At 38.7% G+C, this 17,875-nt stretch overlaps 1 protein-coding gene and 2 long non-coding RNA genes across 7 annotated transcripts in view; 1 reads left to right on the top strand and 2 right to left on the bottom strand.

The window, feature by feature from the left end:
* The window catches only part of LOC112926378 (uncharacterized), a 231,547-nt gene extending 227,727 nt beyond the window's left edge, over window positions 1-3,820 (bottom strand). Inside the window, exon 1 of the long non-coding RNA XR_003236327.2 lies at window positions 3,666-3,820. This is a non-coding gene — a long non-coding RNA (uncharacterized lncRNA). The remainder of the gene's footprint in view (window positions 1-3,665) is intronic.
* Window positions 3,821-4,412: 592 nt separating this feature from the next.
* Window positions 4,413-7,304, bottom strand: LOC140595360 (uncharacterized). Its single transcript, XR_011996915.1, has 2 exons — window positions 7,157-7,304; window positions 4,413-7,012 (listed from the first exon to the last, which is right to left on the bottom strand). It is a non-coding gene; the product is annotated as an uncharacterized lncRNA (long non-coding RNA).
* Window positions 6,249-17,875, top strand: part of HMGN3 (high mobility group nucleosomal binding domain 3) — a 31,998-nt gene continuing 20,371 nt past the window's right edge. For all 5 annotated transcript variants that reach the window (XM_072735877.1, XM_026007395.2, XM_072735865.1 and 2 more), the window contains exon 1: window positions 6,249-6,581. In XM_072735877.1, coding sequence (XP_072591978.1) covers window positions 6,339-6,581 — 243 coding nt within the window. In that variant the 5' untranslated portion in view covers window positions 6,249-6,338. The remainder of the gene's footprint in view (window positions 6,582-17,875) is intronic.

Below are 17,875 nucleotides of genomic sequence, written 5' to 3'. Positions count from 1 at the left end.
TTTAAAAAAAAAATAAAGTAGTTTTGAGAGGTTTACACTAAATGTTCATAATAAGGCCCTTAGGGATTCAGGAGAAGTTAAAGTTTTTTTTGTGTTCTATTTTATAATCTATGGGGGAATATAATATACTTTCTTCAGACAAAATATGTTAAGTACAATGCTGCAGGCATATGAGCATTCCTATAGTTTATTATCTCCAATTTTCACACCAATTCCATGAGGCAGTGTATTAGTTAGGGATGATATTCAGCTGCATGTCACAGGCACCCACCTTCCATGGCTAGATCAAACATGGTGCTTATTTTCCATGCATAAGAAGTAGTGGAGTGGTACAATCCAGGGTCACTACAGAGACCCACATACCTGTCATTCTCTTTCATCCTTGAGTTGGGCCTCTCATTCTCTTGAACATAAGATAAATGCTCTACTTCTAGATATTATTATCAACTTCCAGGATGGAAGAAGGGGAAGAACAAAGGCAGAATAAGCCATGGGGCTCAGTCTGCCCCTGCTCTGTTATAGGTGGTATGGCCCCTACTAACTTGTGACTTCTGCACACATCTCACTCACCAAAGCAGTGTCACGTGGCAACCTCTCTCTGCTGGGGAAGTGGAGAACTGAAGCTTTTGTTTTGCTTTGGCCAGTTCTATTGCCAAAAATCAGAATTCTGTCAGTAAGACCAACGATTAGTATGAATACTGGGTTGGTAACTAGCAGTGTCTGCCTTGGATACACATTGTAATTGTCATTTTACAGCAACAAAAAAAGCAGAGTTCAAAGAGGCTAAGTAATGGGATTGAAGCTCAATGACTTGGGATTTGAATTCAAGACTTATGACTCCAAATCCAGGGCTTTCTGATAAGCATTTATTTAAAAAATAGTTAAAACTTCAGAAAAGTTTTAACGTATCCTATATATAAAGAGGTAAATTGGGTTATTCAGAAAACAGATTTTTTAAAAATTTGTTAAAGGTTCCAAAGGTTCTACCCCCCAGAAGTGGGGTAAAGGATGGGGAGAAAGGGGGAAAAGGATGAGATTTTCTGTGGGAATAACACAATTTCATGCTTCAAAAGAAGCAACAACTCTGTGTAAAAGCAGCCTTAAAGATTATGGCACTTTTCAGGCTAGCTTTCCACTTCTAGGTAAAAATGTATTGCCTTGAGAATTATGACAGTTATTAACCAAGCTAACCTGAAAAATCTTCTCCAATTGCCATATGGTGTATTCCAGAATGATTAATTTGATTTCCATTTCCCTAAGCCTGGATTTTGTTTATTTGTTTTCACTGAGGAAATAAAATGGTTCAATCTGCCCTGAAAGGCAGGACCATTATGAGTAGTGACAGGAATGGGATTGTTGGATGTTACTTGCAAGATCCCAACAATTCTGAGGTTTGAGACATTAGAAATGGGTAGCCAAGATCCCCAGTTTAGAAGCCAGGGTGTGGTCCTGTTTGAGAGTGTACTGGCAATGGCAGGAATCTACAAGAATGTATAACTCGGTCTGAGAGATCTGCAACAACCCCTAACTAGTCTCTGGCACTTTGTGGCTTGTAGCTTTTCCCCTAAGGGGATGAGATGTGTCCTTACTTTGCTGTGCCCTCACCATGAAGCTTCAGGAGTCCATTCCCTTAACTTTCACCTCCTTGAACATGGCTGGCTCTTGGCACCAGACATGCTCCCAATCTGGCAGAAAGAGATGGCCGAACAAATATAGCCCAGTCCCTGCTTCTAGTTACTGAGCATGGCAAATTCATCCCCAAATAGTCATTTGGGAGCTACAAAGAACAAATTAATTACACTCTGATGAGTTTAAGCAGCAGCAACAAGAGAAAGGAGAGGTAAACAACAGAGATTGAACCTTAAAAGGACTGGGGGGGGGGGAGGTGGGAAGACTGTAGAACATAGATGGGATAAATAATCTAACACAGATTAAATTTGACTGAAAGCTGGGAAAAACAAGTTGGTTCCTGTTATTAGATCACAGAATGCCCTGCCCCCCTTGACGTTAATGCAATTACAAGGTATGGTTATACAATCATTGAAATAATAAAACATTGAAAGGGTGTGGTTTGTGAAACTTTGCGCAGGTTAGGTTCCCTTTGAGGATGTGGGGCCAGGGAATTTAATCTTGTCAGGGGCTCAAGGAGCAGTCTAGAGTGCTGCCTGGGAAGATGGGTGGAGTTGCTATTCTAGGGATCTCAAATTGTAGACTTTTAAATGACCCTTCAGGCTCCTTGCAAGTAGAGAAGAAGAGAGAGAAGAATGGAAAGTAAGCATGTAGTGCCAAGCAAAGCTGGAACTGAGGAGAGATGGAGCATAAATACAAAGTGAGGTCCATAGTAGGGAAGTCTCACCCACTGAATTATGCTCCTTCTCTGGAAGTGTGTTATGTAGGCAGCAGGCCTTTACATCATTCAAATCTAAGTTCCGGCATTCTGCAAATAGTTCTTGAGAACTAAGGCCTAGTCTAAAATTCTCAAGTTCCAGGAGAAGAATCATAGGAGAGGGGTGCTTGGGTGGTATAGTCAGTTGAACGTCCAAGTCTTAGTTTCAGCTCAGGGCATGATCTTAGGGTTGTGAGATTGAACCCCAAGATGGGCTTTACAGTCAAAGTCTGCTTGAGATTCTCTCTCTCTCCCTCGGCCCCTCCTGCTTGCGTGCATGTGCTCTCTCACTTTCTCATAATTACATAATATATAAAAGAATCATAGGAGAAACTTGTTTGAAGTGCAGATTCCCAGGTTCAGCCATTAAAAATTCGGATTCAGTAAGTTGGGCTTAGGGTCTACGAACCTGCATCAGGCAGCTCCTGTGATTTGGGTTTGGTAGCTCTTAGACCTGATTACTTTGTAAAAACTAAACACGGTCTCTTCAAAAGTTAGCATCCAGCAAGCCAGAGATTTGACCAATAAAAATACAAACAAAATAAGAGTATTCCTTTGCCACCTCCTGTCAGTTAATTTGATGTTTTGTTATACTCCCAAATTCATTCTCTTTTGAAATTCTTTGACCAATTTATTAAAAAACAATTTATTCCAGAATTACAGAGTAATAAAAAGCAACATTATATAGATTCTAGATATTAATTCTCCAGCACTCTGCCTTTAATTAAAACAAAACCCTGCCTATGCTTGCCTAAAAGAGGGAAGAAGATCAAGAGGGAGATGATTACTTGCCTTCAAAATTTCCGTTCAAGATTTGAAGATTCAGCACCCTTCTTCTAGGGGAAGAAACTGCTGGAACCCCAAAGATCCACAAACCTTATTAGGGCCGTGAAGTAGCTTTTTTTTTTTTTAAAGATTTTATTTATTTATTTGAAAGGAAGAGACAGCCAGAGAGATGGCAAGAGAGAGCATGAGCAGGGGAGAGAGGGAGAAGCAGGCTCTCCCACCGAGCAGAGAGCCCGACATGGGGCTCGATCCCAGAACTCTGGGATCATGACCTGAGCTGAAGGCAGACACTTCACTGACTGAGCCACCCAGGCGCCCCTGTGAAGTAACTTTAAAGTTTCTTCACCAATACCTATCCCAAAAATACATTTCACATCACAACCTAGAACACCTACTACACACACACATATGCACACACAACTATATACGTACATGTGTAGTGTGTATGTATGAATGTATGAAAAATGGAAACATTTTAGAAAACACTACTTACCTTTACCATGTGAAATGCACTGTAATATTTTCCATGTTCTGCTCTTTCTTTTCTTTTCCCTTCTTACTCTTTTTCTCCCTTAATGATAGTCATGATACCATCAATGAGTTTGACCACCTGTTTTGAAAAATGCTGAGGTAGATATACGATTCCGACTGTTTTGAGTAGGAAACAAGGAGAGAGAAATTGGAATTGGAAAAGAAATATGTTCACTAATTTTTTCCTTCTTTCTTCTTCAGGCAGTAACTCCCTTCCATTCATCCACTGTCTATCTTGGCTAAGATAGTCTCCACATCTTGTAGGAAAGACTACTGGCTTAGAGGCTGATGTTTTGAAGCAAGTAAAATACTCAGCAGAACATACTGATAAACAAATGAGTCTTTACTTCTTACCAGGTTGACCTTGCTTCCTCACTGTCTTGCATATGGCACGCTCATTTCTGCTCAAGTGTCTTTATCTCCTAACCTGGAATTCTAGCTACCCACTGAACTATTCTCTTTGCCTACTCCTCCTTCCTCCAGAAGTCTGTGCTTATTTTCTCACACCTTGAAAGCTCCTGAAGGTACAGGGAGAGCCTTCCATTCCCCAGTGTTCTGCTCAGGCAGGTGCAATCCACTTCAAAGGAAAAAAAATTGATGCTGTTATTCATTTCAAAACTAATCTGTTCTTTTCATCACTTGTAAATGAACTAAGAGGCTCAAATGACCCAAGGTTCCCACAATCAACTTTCTTTACCCAACTAGCAAGTTTCACGTTCATTGCAGCTATTTTATTATGCACAATAAAAACATTTACAGTTTTGTTTGCTGTTGTTGAGTCTTTAAAAATATAAACTAAAGAAGCCAACTTATCATCAGAGGGAAAAATTCACCCTAGACTACCTTTGTTGTGAAACATTTTGATCTCCATAAAGAAAAAAATTTTCAACCCAGATTACAAGAGCTACCCAGCATCCTTCCCACACATATCTTATTAAAAATGTCTTCACTGGCTTTTTTTTTCTTTTAACCGCCAAGCATTTTGCAAATTAACTCTCTTCCAAGACAACTCCATTATAAATATGATTTTTATGATAAAATTATTAATCTCAACGTTTTTATCCAATTCTCAAAGAACTGATTTTATCTGAGTTATTTGAGTATATTGTGATCCACTGACTTCCTGAAAGTAAGAAATACAATTGGGATCATGTCAAAAGGACCAATTTGAAAAAGAATTCATACTGGGGCAATATGAGCATAAAAAAATAGTAACAATAGCAATAATAGCAATAGGTCGAAGCACACCAAATGTATAAAAATTCATGAGTTCCTAAAGATATTACAAAAAGAAAGTCATTGACCACTTCTGGAGTTTGCTAGGATGTCAACTCATTATTTTGAAAATTAATAAAGAAAAAAAGGTAAGCATTAAAATTAATTACTTGATGACATTATTTAATGCATTTTTGTAGGCTGTGCATGACCAAAGTCGATTTGGCCAAGTTTGTGGTGTAAGACTTCAATATATTTTCCTACGATGTCAATTTTTGCCTTCCAGTGTGATTATGAAACTAAGCTTGCCTAATTTTGCTTTTTCTATAATTTCTTAAGAATGAAATTATTCAGTATGGTCTTTTGTATTTGACTTCTTTCACATGGCATCTTGTTTTTGGCATTCATTCATGTAGAAATATTTTGTTCCCTTTTATTGCTGAGTAATATTGTATTGTATATGGTTACCACAGTTTGCATACCCATTCACTAGTGCTTTTCCTGTATCTGCTAAAATGATTGTATTGGTTTTTTACTTTATTCTATTAATATGGTGAATTACATTGGTTGATTTTCAGATGTTAAACCAACTTTGAATTCCAAGGATAAACTCCATGGTCATGATGTCTTATCCTTTCAAGTGTTATTGGGTTTGATTTACTAAAATTTTGTTCAAGATTTTTGTGTCTATGTTTATAAAGGATATTGGTCCATAGCTCTCTTTTCTTTTGACATCTTACACTGATTTTGGTATCAGGGTAAAACTGGTCTCATAAAACAAATTCAGAAACGTCTCTGCAATGCCAGTCTAATGCCTTGCAGAATTTTTAGAAACATTAAATTATGTATATTTTAAATATATGTTTCAAATATAAATAATCTGATCTTGTTCATTCTTTTCCTAAGTTCCATAACAAACATACCCTGTTCACCTTCAAGCCTAGTTTGAAGTTGGCTGAATGAGTGCGTGATTTGTAATCACAGATTTTAGGAAATTAAAACTAAGTAACTTCAGCAGCTATTGTCACTAGATATCTAAAAGGGGAAACTGAGGCCCTCTGAAATTGCCACACTCTCCCAGAACACACTCACTCTTACAAGTCTCCATCACCAAACTAACATCCATGACAAGCCTTTATAGGGTAGGAATCGTTATCAAGGGCCGGCTGTGCACACACTTACACTATAAAGTTGGTGTGTATGCTTACTGCCCCCCGCCCCCATAAAGGCCCACACTGTTCCTACTGACAGGATCCAAAGAGGGAGCAGCCAAACAATGAAACTCCAGGACCGTGTGGCTTGGGGGTTACTAGTTGAACTGGGCATGCTCAGTCACCAGGCAGATTTTTTTCGGTGAAGTGGAAACTACAACAGCGCTTACCGTGTGCGCTGGGGTGGGCGTGCCCTCGTGGAATTTAGAATGTTGCCGCAGCCAATGGGGCCTCGCGGCCGGCTGCCGGGGCTCCTCATTGGAGGAGCGGGGAGGCGAGCGAGTAGAGGGCCCCTGGAGGGAGCCGCGGAGGTGCAGGTCGGAGAGGCCGGGCTACGCCGTGCCCTGCGCGTGAGCAGCTGCAGCGGCGGCATCCAGCGGCGGCGTCTGCAGTTCCAGCCCGTTGCTTTACTTTTTAGCCGCACGAACGTAATCATTATGCCGAAGAGAAAGGTAAGTCTTCCCCCCCAAAAAAAGATTTCAAAGGCCTCCAAATTGTGCTTACAGCCGATCTTGTCATTGCAGTGGATTGCGCGGAATGCGCTTGGGAGTAAGTCAGGAATTGCGAATCCCTTTGCTTCTCCACGCTTGTTTTCAGATGCCTGTTGCAGACCTTCCCTCCCTCCCTCCCTCCGTCCGTCCGTCCGTCCTTATCGATTCCTCAGTGTTACTTTCTCTCCAGCGACGCGGCTTCCCTTCTTTTTGAACTCCTGCTAGCTGGAATGGTTTCCACCTCGAACAAGAAGCAGCAAAAGAGCCTTCCATTCCCCCTCTCCTAGGAGGGGAGTTTCCTCTTTGAAACTGCCGGGTTGTGATTAGCGTGGAGAGGAAGCAGTGTTGGGGAGGGGGGAGGGGGGTGAAACAAGTCCACGCATGGGGAGATCCTAATAAACACACAAACAAACAAACAAGTCGGCAGATGTTGCAGATGTTGGGGTTATTCCCAGGTGGGCCTAGCCCGCTGCTGGGCGCGCCGCGCCGGCTCTGAGGCCAGGGGAAGGGAAAGCCATGTTTAAAATAGCACTCACCCCCCTGCTCGCCTCCGCTGCAGACCCGTATGTACCAACTCCGGTGTCAGTCAGGGCTGGGGACGGCGCAGGCGGGGCCGGGCGGCCGGGACCTGCGGGCGGTGCGCGGCGGGCGCGGCGGAGCTGGCCGCGGGCCGCACGGGACGGCGCGGCGGGCGCGCGCTGCGGCCGCCAAGGGCACGGGCCACGGCCCCACTGCGGCCGCCCTAACCCGCACGCGGTCGGGAAAGGCGGGCTGCGCGCGCTCCCGCGCCCCTCGGGGCTCCCGGGGCTCCCGGGGACCTGGGGCCAGGTGTCTCGCACGGCGGAGCGCGTGGCCCGCGGAGCGCGGCCGCCCCCGGTCGCTGCCCCGGGGAGGGCCGGGGAAGCCTCTCCTCCGCCCTCGGAAACCGCGCGTGCGGCCGCTGTGACTAGGGGAAAGCTGGGCACCCCCCACGGCTCGCCAGGGCTGGAAACCAGGCAGTGCCTTAAACGTGAGGCAAAATCACAAATACCTGCCCCGCTTTATGATCAGCTACAGACTGGCCGGACTTGTGGAAGTGCCTGCCTCCCTTGGAAATACGGAAGTTTTAAAATTACAGGAGCTTTTTTTTTTTTTTTTTTCTTTTTTTTCCCCTTCCTACTTGCCATTATGGAGAATGTGGTGGGGAACTGGCCTCCTCCACTTTTTTTTTTTTTAAAATGCAACAGAAGTTTGTTGTTGTTCATCTTAGAGTTTATTGTGCACATACTGTGTGCTTCGCACTAGGGGAAGAGTTTGGCTTGTCTTAGTTCCTTTACTCCTCACTACACCTTGAGAGGCTTAGTTAAGGCCATTGCGCTAGGGCTTAAAGACAAGGAGTTACCCAACATTTCACCGACCAATTACTAGAACCAAAGATTTAATTAGATACTGTAGGTTCAAAGTCCCTACTTGCGAACATTATTTATTCATTCTCTTCATTTAGTTGTGGGTAGGTCAAGACGAATTTAGGAAATGCAAAGAGATTAGGAGCCTGAGAAGATGGATGGCATATTAAGAGTACTAACACTTGACATTCATCACTTAAATTTAATGTTTATGAGAATTTTGTTTTTCAGCCCTGTTCTACTAGAACTAGGGTATTTAAATTGATGCCACCGTTTTCAGCATTCATCTGAGCTTTCATTGACTACGTTGGGAATTCTAGTAGAGTCAAAAAAAACTAACCATCAAGAAATGAGATATAGAGTGAATTAGTGCCATCCCTTTTCTTGAGAATTATTAACAAATCTAAATGAACAAAAAGATGTGCACAAACCCATTAACACAACAGACCCTGATGTACTAGAGTCCTTGATGTTATGGCCAGAGTTGGGGAAACCATTCTTCTTACTTGCCCTCACTGTCCACCTTTCCTAAGCAAACAGAGGGGAAGAAAAGAAAAACAGTAGAGGAACTGGCTTTTGGTTATTGTTTTATTTCTCTGGAAGGCAAGGAGTTCCTATGAAGAAGGCAGCCAGGTGTACAAGCACCTAAATGTCATCCCTCAGGACATCAGAGTTTTCTTCAGAGATGGAAAACTTGTCCTTGACTAATAGGAAGGCTTTTCATTTATACCTGGAGCCTAAAGCTGATACCTGGACAAAAGCAGCCACAAATTAAACACAGCCTCCATGGCCATCCCATCTACCACTCACACCTTAGAGCTACCTCATGGAATCCTGGGAGCTCACTGAAGCTTACACAGGAAACCACTTTCATTAGGCAAAGCCTACCTAGATGCTAGAAAAGAACTGAAGACCATCTGTGCCTAAATTCTTTGAAAGCTGTAAAGCTTGGGTAGCTATGAAAGCATTTACATACTACACATTATTTTTCTTGACTCAAGGACTGCCTGTTTTACATTATAATAAATTTTTTAAGTGCCTTCACAATACTTTTATCTCATCAGGTTTCTCCAAAATAAAAAAAAAAAAATTATTTAATGAACACCTGTTTAGGCTTTCTGCAGAGTAAAATCTGGAACCCTAGCACTGCTTTAATGTCATAGGGATACATAGTTTGCTCTCATGAAGCTTATATTTAATTCGTTGAAGGTGATAAGAGTAGTGGGTGCAAAGCACTTGAGTAACATTAAGACTGTATTTGTGTCCCAGAATATAGGTATAGGGGGATCCCTGGGTGGCGCAGCGGTTTGGCGCCTGCCTTTGGCCCAGGGCGCGATCCTGGAGACCCGGGATCGAATCCCACGTCAGGCTCCTGGTGCATGGAGCCTGCTTCTCCCTCTGCCTGTGTCTCTGCCTCTCTCTCTCTCTCTGTATGACTATCATAGATAAATAAAAATTAAAAAAAAAAAAAACAAACAGAATATAGGTATAGGATTCTAAATGCTGTAGGATTGGTAGGGAAAGAAGGTTGAATTTGGGCTGGTCTTGCGAGTGTATGTTAGGACTTAAATACATACAGAGAAAAACAGAGTAATTTTCTTTTATCAGCCGTTTAAATATCTCTTCTGATTGTATCTTAATATAAGCAGGCCTCAGTTCATACAACTTAAAGACCATAATATCCACATTAATTTAAAATGTTTTTTTTATTTCTTAATCATATCTTTGTATTATCTATATCTTTGTGTGTGATAGTTATAGTTACATTAAACCAAATGGTTTTTTAATGACTGTTGTAGAATTTTTTGAAGCAATATGCACTCAATAGTAAAGAGTTCTTTAGTTAGCATTAGATCTCTTTCCGAGTTTGCAAAATTCGAATAAAGTTCACTTGCCAGTATTTATTACCTAAGAAGGGTGAAGGGTCACCCACCACCTTTTAGTAGTGAGTGGAATAGCAGGGAAAATGATAATATGCAGGTGGGAGTGAGATAATGAGTAACTCAATTCTAGACTGTTCTGGTCAGACATCCATGAATGCCTGCTGTGGTCACGTTATTATGTGATGATATGATGTTCTACAAAGAGGCATCAGCCAGTGAGGCCTAGACTCATGGTCCTGGCATGATTAGCAACAGCAAACACATTTTCACATCTTTTTTTTCCCAGTACCTCATCACTGGAGCTATTGGAAATGGCTGGTATATCATCACATCAGAAATTCTCTAAAGAGGCAATTGTTCATTAATTTTGGGTGTAAACATTAGTGTCTCTTTATATTCAAAGGCTTAAGGAAAAAAAGCCTATGTGCCTCCAGCTTTGAAATTAGAAATTAGGTTCTATCTCTTTTCTTAAAGTGGAAAGGCCCAGTAGTGCTGGGCTTGGCACAAGGGATGCTTAACTAACAGTATTCAAGGTTTCTGATTAATGTTTCAAAAGAATATCACATGTCATAACACCAGAGACAGACTCTGTAAATGAAAATACAGATGGATGTGACTGCATGAAAATGAATATTTCAATATGACAAAAACCCATTGTTAACAAAATCTTAAAACCTTACGAAAAACTGGGAAAAAACATTTGTATCACATATCACTGAAAAAGGTTTGCTATTTCAAAAAGATAAAAGTCTCACATGTCCTTATGGAAAAGAAGTATATCCTTATAAGAAAATAGCAGACTCAAATAGATGAAATGTTCCGTTTTGTTAAAGATCAAAGAAATGTGTATTATTAAGAATAAGGAGATGTGATTTTTAAAACCAACCTGCTAAAAAAGATTGGAAGTATCACTGCCAAGTGCTGAATGATACTGACATTCTAGCAACAATCAAGCAGTGTGGATGGCAGTATAATTTCCTTTCAAAAAAAAGAAGTTTTATTTGAGGTATGATCTGTTTACCATAATGTCTATTAATCTTTTCAAAGTATGGGAGTCAGTAATTTTAAGTAAACTTACAGAGTTCTGTAACATTACCATAATCCAGTTTGGAACCATTTCCGTCGCTCTGAAAGTTTCTCAAGTTGCTTGCATCCAATCTCTGCTCCCACCCGAGTTCCAGGCAACCACTAAGTTCCTGTCTCTAGGTTTGCCTTTTCTGGAAATTTTATATAAAAGGAATCAAACAATACACAATCTTTTGTGTCTGGTTTCTTTCAGCGTGATATTTCTGAGGTTCATATATGAACATATTCATATATGTTGTAGCATGAATCTGTACTTGATTCTTTTCTGTTGCCCAGTGATATTCCATTCTTTCTTTATACTTTCGCAAATGGATGGACATTTGTATTGTTCCAGTTTTCAGTTATTATGAATAATGTTGCCGTGAATATTTATATGTAAGTCTTTCATGGACATATTTTCATTTCTCTTGGGAAGTTTCCTAACCATAGAACTGGTGGGTGGTATGAAAGTATTTTTAACAGCTTAAGAAACTTTTAAACTCTTTTCCAAAGTGATTTTTACATACCATCAGTGGATGAGGTGCCATTGTCTCTACATCCTTGCTCATACCTGGTATTGTCATTTTTTATGCTTTAGCCATCCTAATAAATGTAATTTACATTTCCGTGATAACTGATGATGATGGGCATCTTTTTATGTGCTTACTAGCATAATGTATCTCTTAGGTAAAATGTCTATTCAGATATTCTGCCCATTTTTTAATTGAGTTGTCTTGAGTTGTTAGAGTTCTTTAAATATTCTGTATACAAGTCCTTTATTAGCCGGATGATTTGTAGATACTTTCTTCCAGTCTTTGACTTTTTAAAATAATTTATCTTAAAAATAAAATAAAATAAAATAATTTATCTTAATGATGCCTTTTGGAAAACAAGTTTTTTTTTTATTTTGATAAAATCCATTTAGCATCACGTCTAATAAATCTTTGCCTAATCCACAGGTATTTTCTCATAGAAGTTTTTTATAGTTTCCACTCTCGTGTTTAGTTCTATGATCCACTTTGAATAATGTATCTAGTGTGAGATAAGGGTTTAAATTTGCTCTCTCTCGTTTTGTTGGGTATCTTTTTTCATTTGTTTTGGCACATTGATAGACAGTTTTCCCAACACCAGTTGTTGAAAAGACCATCCTTTGTTCCCACTAAATTGCTTAGGTACCCTTGTGGAAAACCAGTTTGTCATCAATGTAAAGTTTCTTTCTGGGCTCTCAGTTATTTTCCATTGTCTATAAGTCTGTGCTTATGTCAATACCACATTATCACGATTATTATGGTTTTGTAGTAAGATCCGAATTCTGGTAGTGTCAGTCCTCTACTTCTTTTTCAAAATTGTTTCATCTTATATTCTTTGCACTTCCATATAAATGTTAGAATCAGCTTATAGACTTCTACAAAGTACCTCCCATGATTTTAATAAGGATTGAATTGAATCTTAAATCAATTTAGGATGAATACCCTTCTTAACCATATTGAGTTTTCTAGTATGAATATGAAAGGGCCTAACTGCGTGTAGTATGCCATCCGTAAGTGCTTGCTGAGTTTGAGTTAATATTGATACGGTACCTGTGTTTGAGTAAAGGCTCCAAAATGACAGGCTTGTACATTTTATTCATTGATTCACTCATTTCATATTAAATAAACATTTATTGAGCGTCACCTTTATGCAAAGCACCATCATGTTGGGAAATAAGTGAATTTTTTTTTTCAAATCCTTTTTGCAGTGCATGAGTAAATGCTCTCATTTTTAAGGATCTTTTAGTCTGACAGAGTAGGTAATATACATACGTAAGTATTTATACTTCATGGCAAGAAATGATAATGAGCCACAAGAAAAGCTATGAGAATTGAAAGGTTTGGCTAAAGCACATCCAAAGAAAAAAACATTGACAAGAAGTTGTTTGGTTAAAAAGGTTGGAGGTTATAGCTGTTTTTTTTAAAAAAAATCTCTAGAGGGTCAGCACTAGTTTGTTATTAAAGGTGATCTGTCATTGGTCTTTCCTGTGAAGTCATGCTTTCTTTGAAGTATGAGGAAGTTAAATTCAAGGCCTGGTTAGCAGTTGAGATTACATTGTGCAGTAACTGCCCTCCCTCATTAGTAAAGATCAAGTGACTTCATGGCCTTCATGCCTTTCTTTTAACCACTCTCGTGTATTTTAAAGGTGGTTATGTGACAAGCACCGTATTTCTACATTGGCACATGTTATTTGATTACCTAATTTAGAATTAACTTTGTAATCTTCGTAATTTGATTTGAACATGAAATATTTGATGGTTCTGATGTTTCTAACACCCCATGCTCCTAGCACAGGTAATATAACTGTTTGTTGAACAAATGTATGAGTGAATCATTTTCATGGGAAGAAAGTAGTAATTTAATTATTTCATATACTTGTTGAGGAGGTTGTCTGGTGTCGTTCTGACATTTATTAGTGGTATAATTTAGGGGACATTGCTTAACTTCTCCATAAACTTCTAAAGTTTCTAAATCTTTATGACTCAGTTTTCTTGTCTATGAAACAGGATACAAATAGGTTCTACCTCATTGGGTTGTTGGGGGAATTAAATGAGATGGGGAATGCAAAATACTTAGCACAGCACCTGGCATATGTAAAACAATAAGTGGATGTTCATTATTGAAACAATGGAATTTTCAATTATTCGAAGAACTACAGTGAAATAGTAGGCTTATGAAAAGCACCATGCTTCCATTTTGTAGGAAGGCAAATGCCACACTCTGTGGATAGGGAGCAAATAGATCTCACCTTGCATGTTTAATTAACTGTGGTTCTAGAAGTAGGTGTTCACCAACCAAATAACAAATGTAGTTTTTGAAGGAACATAAGCTTTAATCTGGTGCATTTTTACACGGCTGATTTTTCTCAAAGAAAAAAATATATTTTAAAATATCTCCACATAACATTAAAATTCCCTTGGCAAATCAGTTATCAAGTGATCCTCTCTTCCTGTATTTTCCACCTAAAACACTGCTTTTGTTTACACCAAAGTTAAATATATTCCACTTTCCTGCAGGGTACAATTTGGAAATGGTGACTGAAATAAACACCATTTAAGCTGTCTGCTTTCACAGTACCTAGTAAGTTGAAATATGATGTTAGTCTCCTGAGTAATTTAAAAATCAGTGTTGAAGATAACAAACCAAATCAAAATGTTGAATTCCTTTTTTACTGGCTGCTTATTTTTTGTACATCTCACTGTCTTCTTAGAACAGTTCAGTCACATCAAGTATTATTTCCTGGCCAAGGTATTTATTGAGGCCTATATTATTATGTCTTGTGGACATACCCAGAAACAGGGCCATTTAGAAATGTCCAAGGCAAATGCATATTTGAGGTAAATTATACACATATTCAGAAGTAGGAAAACAAAAAAATGGTTTTAAATTTCAAAATTGGTTGCAAAATTCAATTCTTTAAGGAACACATACCAGTAACAACATATAAATATATTTATTACTATTAAAATTTAAATAGCTATCATTTATTGAATGCCTGGATGTATCAGACCTTAGTTGTTATATGCTTTGTATTCATTAGGCATCTTATTTTAAACCAAAGTATGTGAAGCTATTAGAAACAAATATATATGGGAAGTATTATGGTGTAGTTTCATATTATTTCGTGTTATTCTCACAACAGTTATATGAGGCTGTTCTCATCTCACAAATATAATAATGACAGCCAAGATAAATAACATTTAGATGGCTTCCCATAACTCAGGCACTGTTCTGAGCAGTTTGCATTAATGAACGGAATCCTCACCACCCAGTAAGGTATGTACTCTTCAAACTGCCAATTTACAGAAGGGCCCAGCGATAAGGAATGGCCCAACAGGGACTATAGTCCTGGCATTTGGCTCCAGAGCCTGTGCTTTTAACTGCCGAACCCTGCGGCCTTTCTCATGCACACAAGAGAGTATTAGGATTTAGTAAGATGAAGGAATTCCCCCCCAGGTCACACAGCTAGGAGGTTATTAGTACCAGGAATTCTAAGTTAGCTCTCTTTTACCCAAGAATTTTGCTCTCAACTATTACACTACAATACTTCCCATAAATGTTTATTTCTAAGAACCTCATGTATTTTTGACTAAACTAAGATGCCCAATAAACGAAACAAAGAAGAATCAAGAGTTATATAAATACATGAGTGTTCATTTGATTAAGTGTTATCTTTATTAAGACAGGCTGATGCCATTTTTTCTGGTTTCCAGTCCACGTTATCCAACAAGTCATCATTATCTGTAATCATGCCCTAAGGTTGGTCTCAGGGTCCAGGCCTCTGCTTCTGGGGGAGGCACATTGCCATGAAGCCTTCTGGGTATTTCAATTAACTAATGGACGTATACAAGATATATATATGCACAATATCCTCACCAAAGTATTGATATCGTTGAGTATTGAGGTCTAAAACTCAATATTTTCTTCCAATTACCATAAACTGCTGGATTCACTATTTCCAAGATATATTGTCTTCATCAATTTGTTCTATATAGAATAATAAGGATACTCCCCAGTGATCCAAAACACCTAAGTACCCTGGCATATTATATATTGAGATATTGTATTGAGAGATTGTAATGTAAATATTATGTTACCGGCACTTAGGAATTGTATTTAAAAAATGAGCAGGTGCTTTTGTTTTTGGGACTCTTTGAATAAGAAGAAAAGCTTTTTAATTTGGAAAATCTTTTGGACCTAGGACTGAATGGATTTTTATCTCAGGTTCTGGAATACCAATGATTAATGTTTAATTACAAAAATTATTTCTAAGAGGAATACTGTAAAGTGATATTATTTTAAAATTATATTTTGATTATTGTTGCCCCATGCAAAGATAAATACAAAGTCTACCTTGAGAGGTGTTGAGGTTTTTGTTTTACTTTTCTCTCTTTCTTTTTTTTTTTCTTTTTGGATATAAGCTTTGTTTTTTTATAATTCTGAACAGAATTAGTTAAATTCTACTTTGTGGGAAGTCATGAGTACTAAGCATGGTGTATGTGGGAGGTAAACATACCAAAGATTTCAGTTAATCAAAATGTAAAGCTTTGAATAGTCCTTCTGATGTGTTCCATATAATACATTTTTAAAAACTATATTCTTTCTACTTCTCATTGCTTTCCTTTACTTCTTATCTTAATTACAGCTTTTAATTTTATTATCCCCTTCTTGTGGTCACATCAATCACTTCATCGGTTTTGCAAAAAATACAAAGAACATCATAAACTGTTGAACATCATAACTGCAGGAATACAGGGAACCATTTGCTGTAATGGAATGATGATAATGATATGGAAATCAATTCATATCTGGGTAAATAGGAAAACAATGTAGCCATCTGGAGAGATCCCCGGTATAAAAGTTGGAAAACTTGGGTCTAGTGTGGACTTACCACTCTTTACCAGGGGAAAGTCACCTGATCTCTTTGAACTTCTGTTCTTCATCTGTAAAATGTGAATGTTAAGGTTACTTCTGTATATTCCCATGCTATTGAGAGGACCAAATACAATAACAATGTAAAAGTCATTGAAAAATGTGAAGGGCTATTTGATAGAAATGATCTGATGTTTTTCCTTTAGTTTTAATAATGAGATAAAAAAAAATGCTTTTATCTGGAGGTGCCTGGGTGGCTCAGTCTGTTAGGCATCTGTCTTTGGCTTAGATCATGATCTTTGGGTTCTGGGATCAAGCCCCACATGAGCCCCACATCGAGGGTCCCTGCTCAGCGGGGAGTCTACTTCTCCATCTCCCTTTGCCCCTCTTCTCTCTCTCTCTCTCTCTCTTTCTCTCTCTCTCTCTCAAATAAAATCTTAAAAAAAAAAAATACTTTTATCTCTGTATGTGACCATTCAGAAACCCAGAATAGTACATGTATGTTCATCTCAACATACAGTATTTTTAATGGGAATTGTTTATTGTTATTCCAAGAGGCTCACCAGTGAGGTGGGATAGGAAACACTCCACTGCATACTATGTGCTCTTTAGCTAGATCTACAGATTAAATTATTTCCCAGTCTGGAAACCCTTTGCTTTTCTAGTATCCTAGATCTGCACCCAATTTTGAAATTCAGAAAATTAACACAAACCCCTCTGAGAGGTGTAGTGATTAAGAGAATGAACTCTGATCCAGCCTGTGTGGGTCTGAATCCCAGGTCTCTACTTACCAGCAAGATTACTAGCTGGGTAATTTTGAGCAAGTAACTTAACCTCTCTGGTCCCAATTCCTCATTTATAAAACGGATATGATGCTTCTTTACCAACTTCACAGGATTGTGGTAAGAATTAAAACATTTAAATCATTGCCTTTCATGTAAATGCAATATATGTTGTTTATTACTATTATTCCTTAGGGTCCCTTGTTTTGTCCTTTCCTGAGACCCCAGTACCTATAGGCATCTCTCTAATATACACCGTAACACTTCTGTAGTGTGATTGATAAGTACATGAGCAGCTAAGTCAGGAAAATGAGATCTTCAGGCCCATTATCTTTCAGTTGTACTCATGAAGAAACTCTAGCAGAGGGAAGTGAGACATGAGCCAGATTAGAATTCAGGCTTCTGACTTTAGCCAGGTGCTTTCCCATCCATACAAAACCAGTCAAATGAAAAACATAACTCAGATGAAAGAGGCAATTCAGACCAGAGATATGTGAAATGTTTAGAGTTGTTTATTTCATATTAAAGATATACTTTTGTTATTGCATTATATGTATTTATGCTAATAAAATTTCATCAAACATCCTAGAACATGGCTTCTTCTTTTACTTTCAGTTATCTTTTACACTTGAATACAATGTGAGATATTATCCCTAAAAGCATCCCTCAGAAGAAAGGTAGTTGCTATTTATTTTGATTCATCCAGTCTTTAACAGCAGTTTTTCAACTCAATTACT

This window comes from Vulpes vulpes, chromosome 1 (assembly GCF_048418805.1).
Source record: "Vulpes vulpes isolate BD-2025 chromosome 1, VulVul3, whole genome shotgun sequence".
NCBI lineage: Eukaryota > Metazoa > Chordata > Mammalia > Carnivora > Canidae > Vulpes > Vulpes vulpes.
This window is presented reverse-complemented; position numbering and strand designations above follow the sequence as displayed.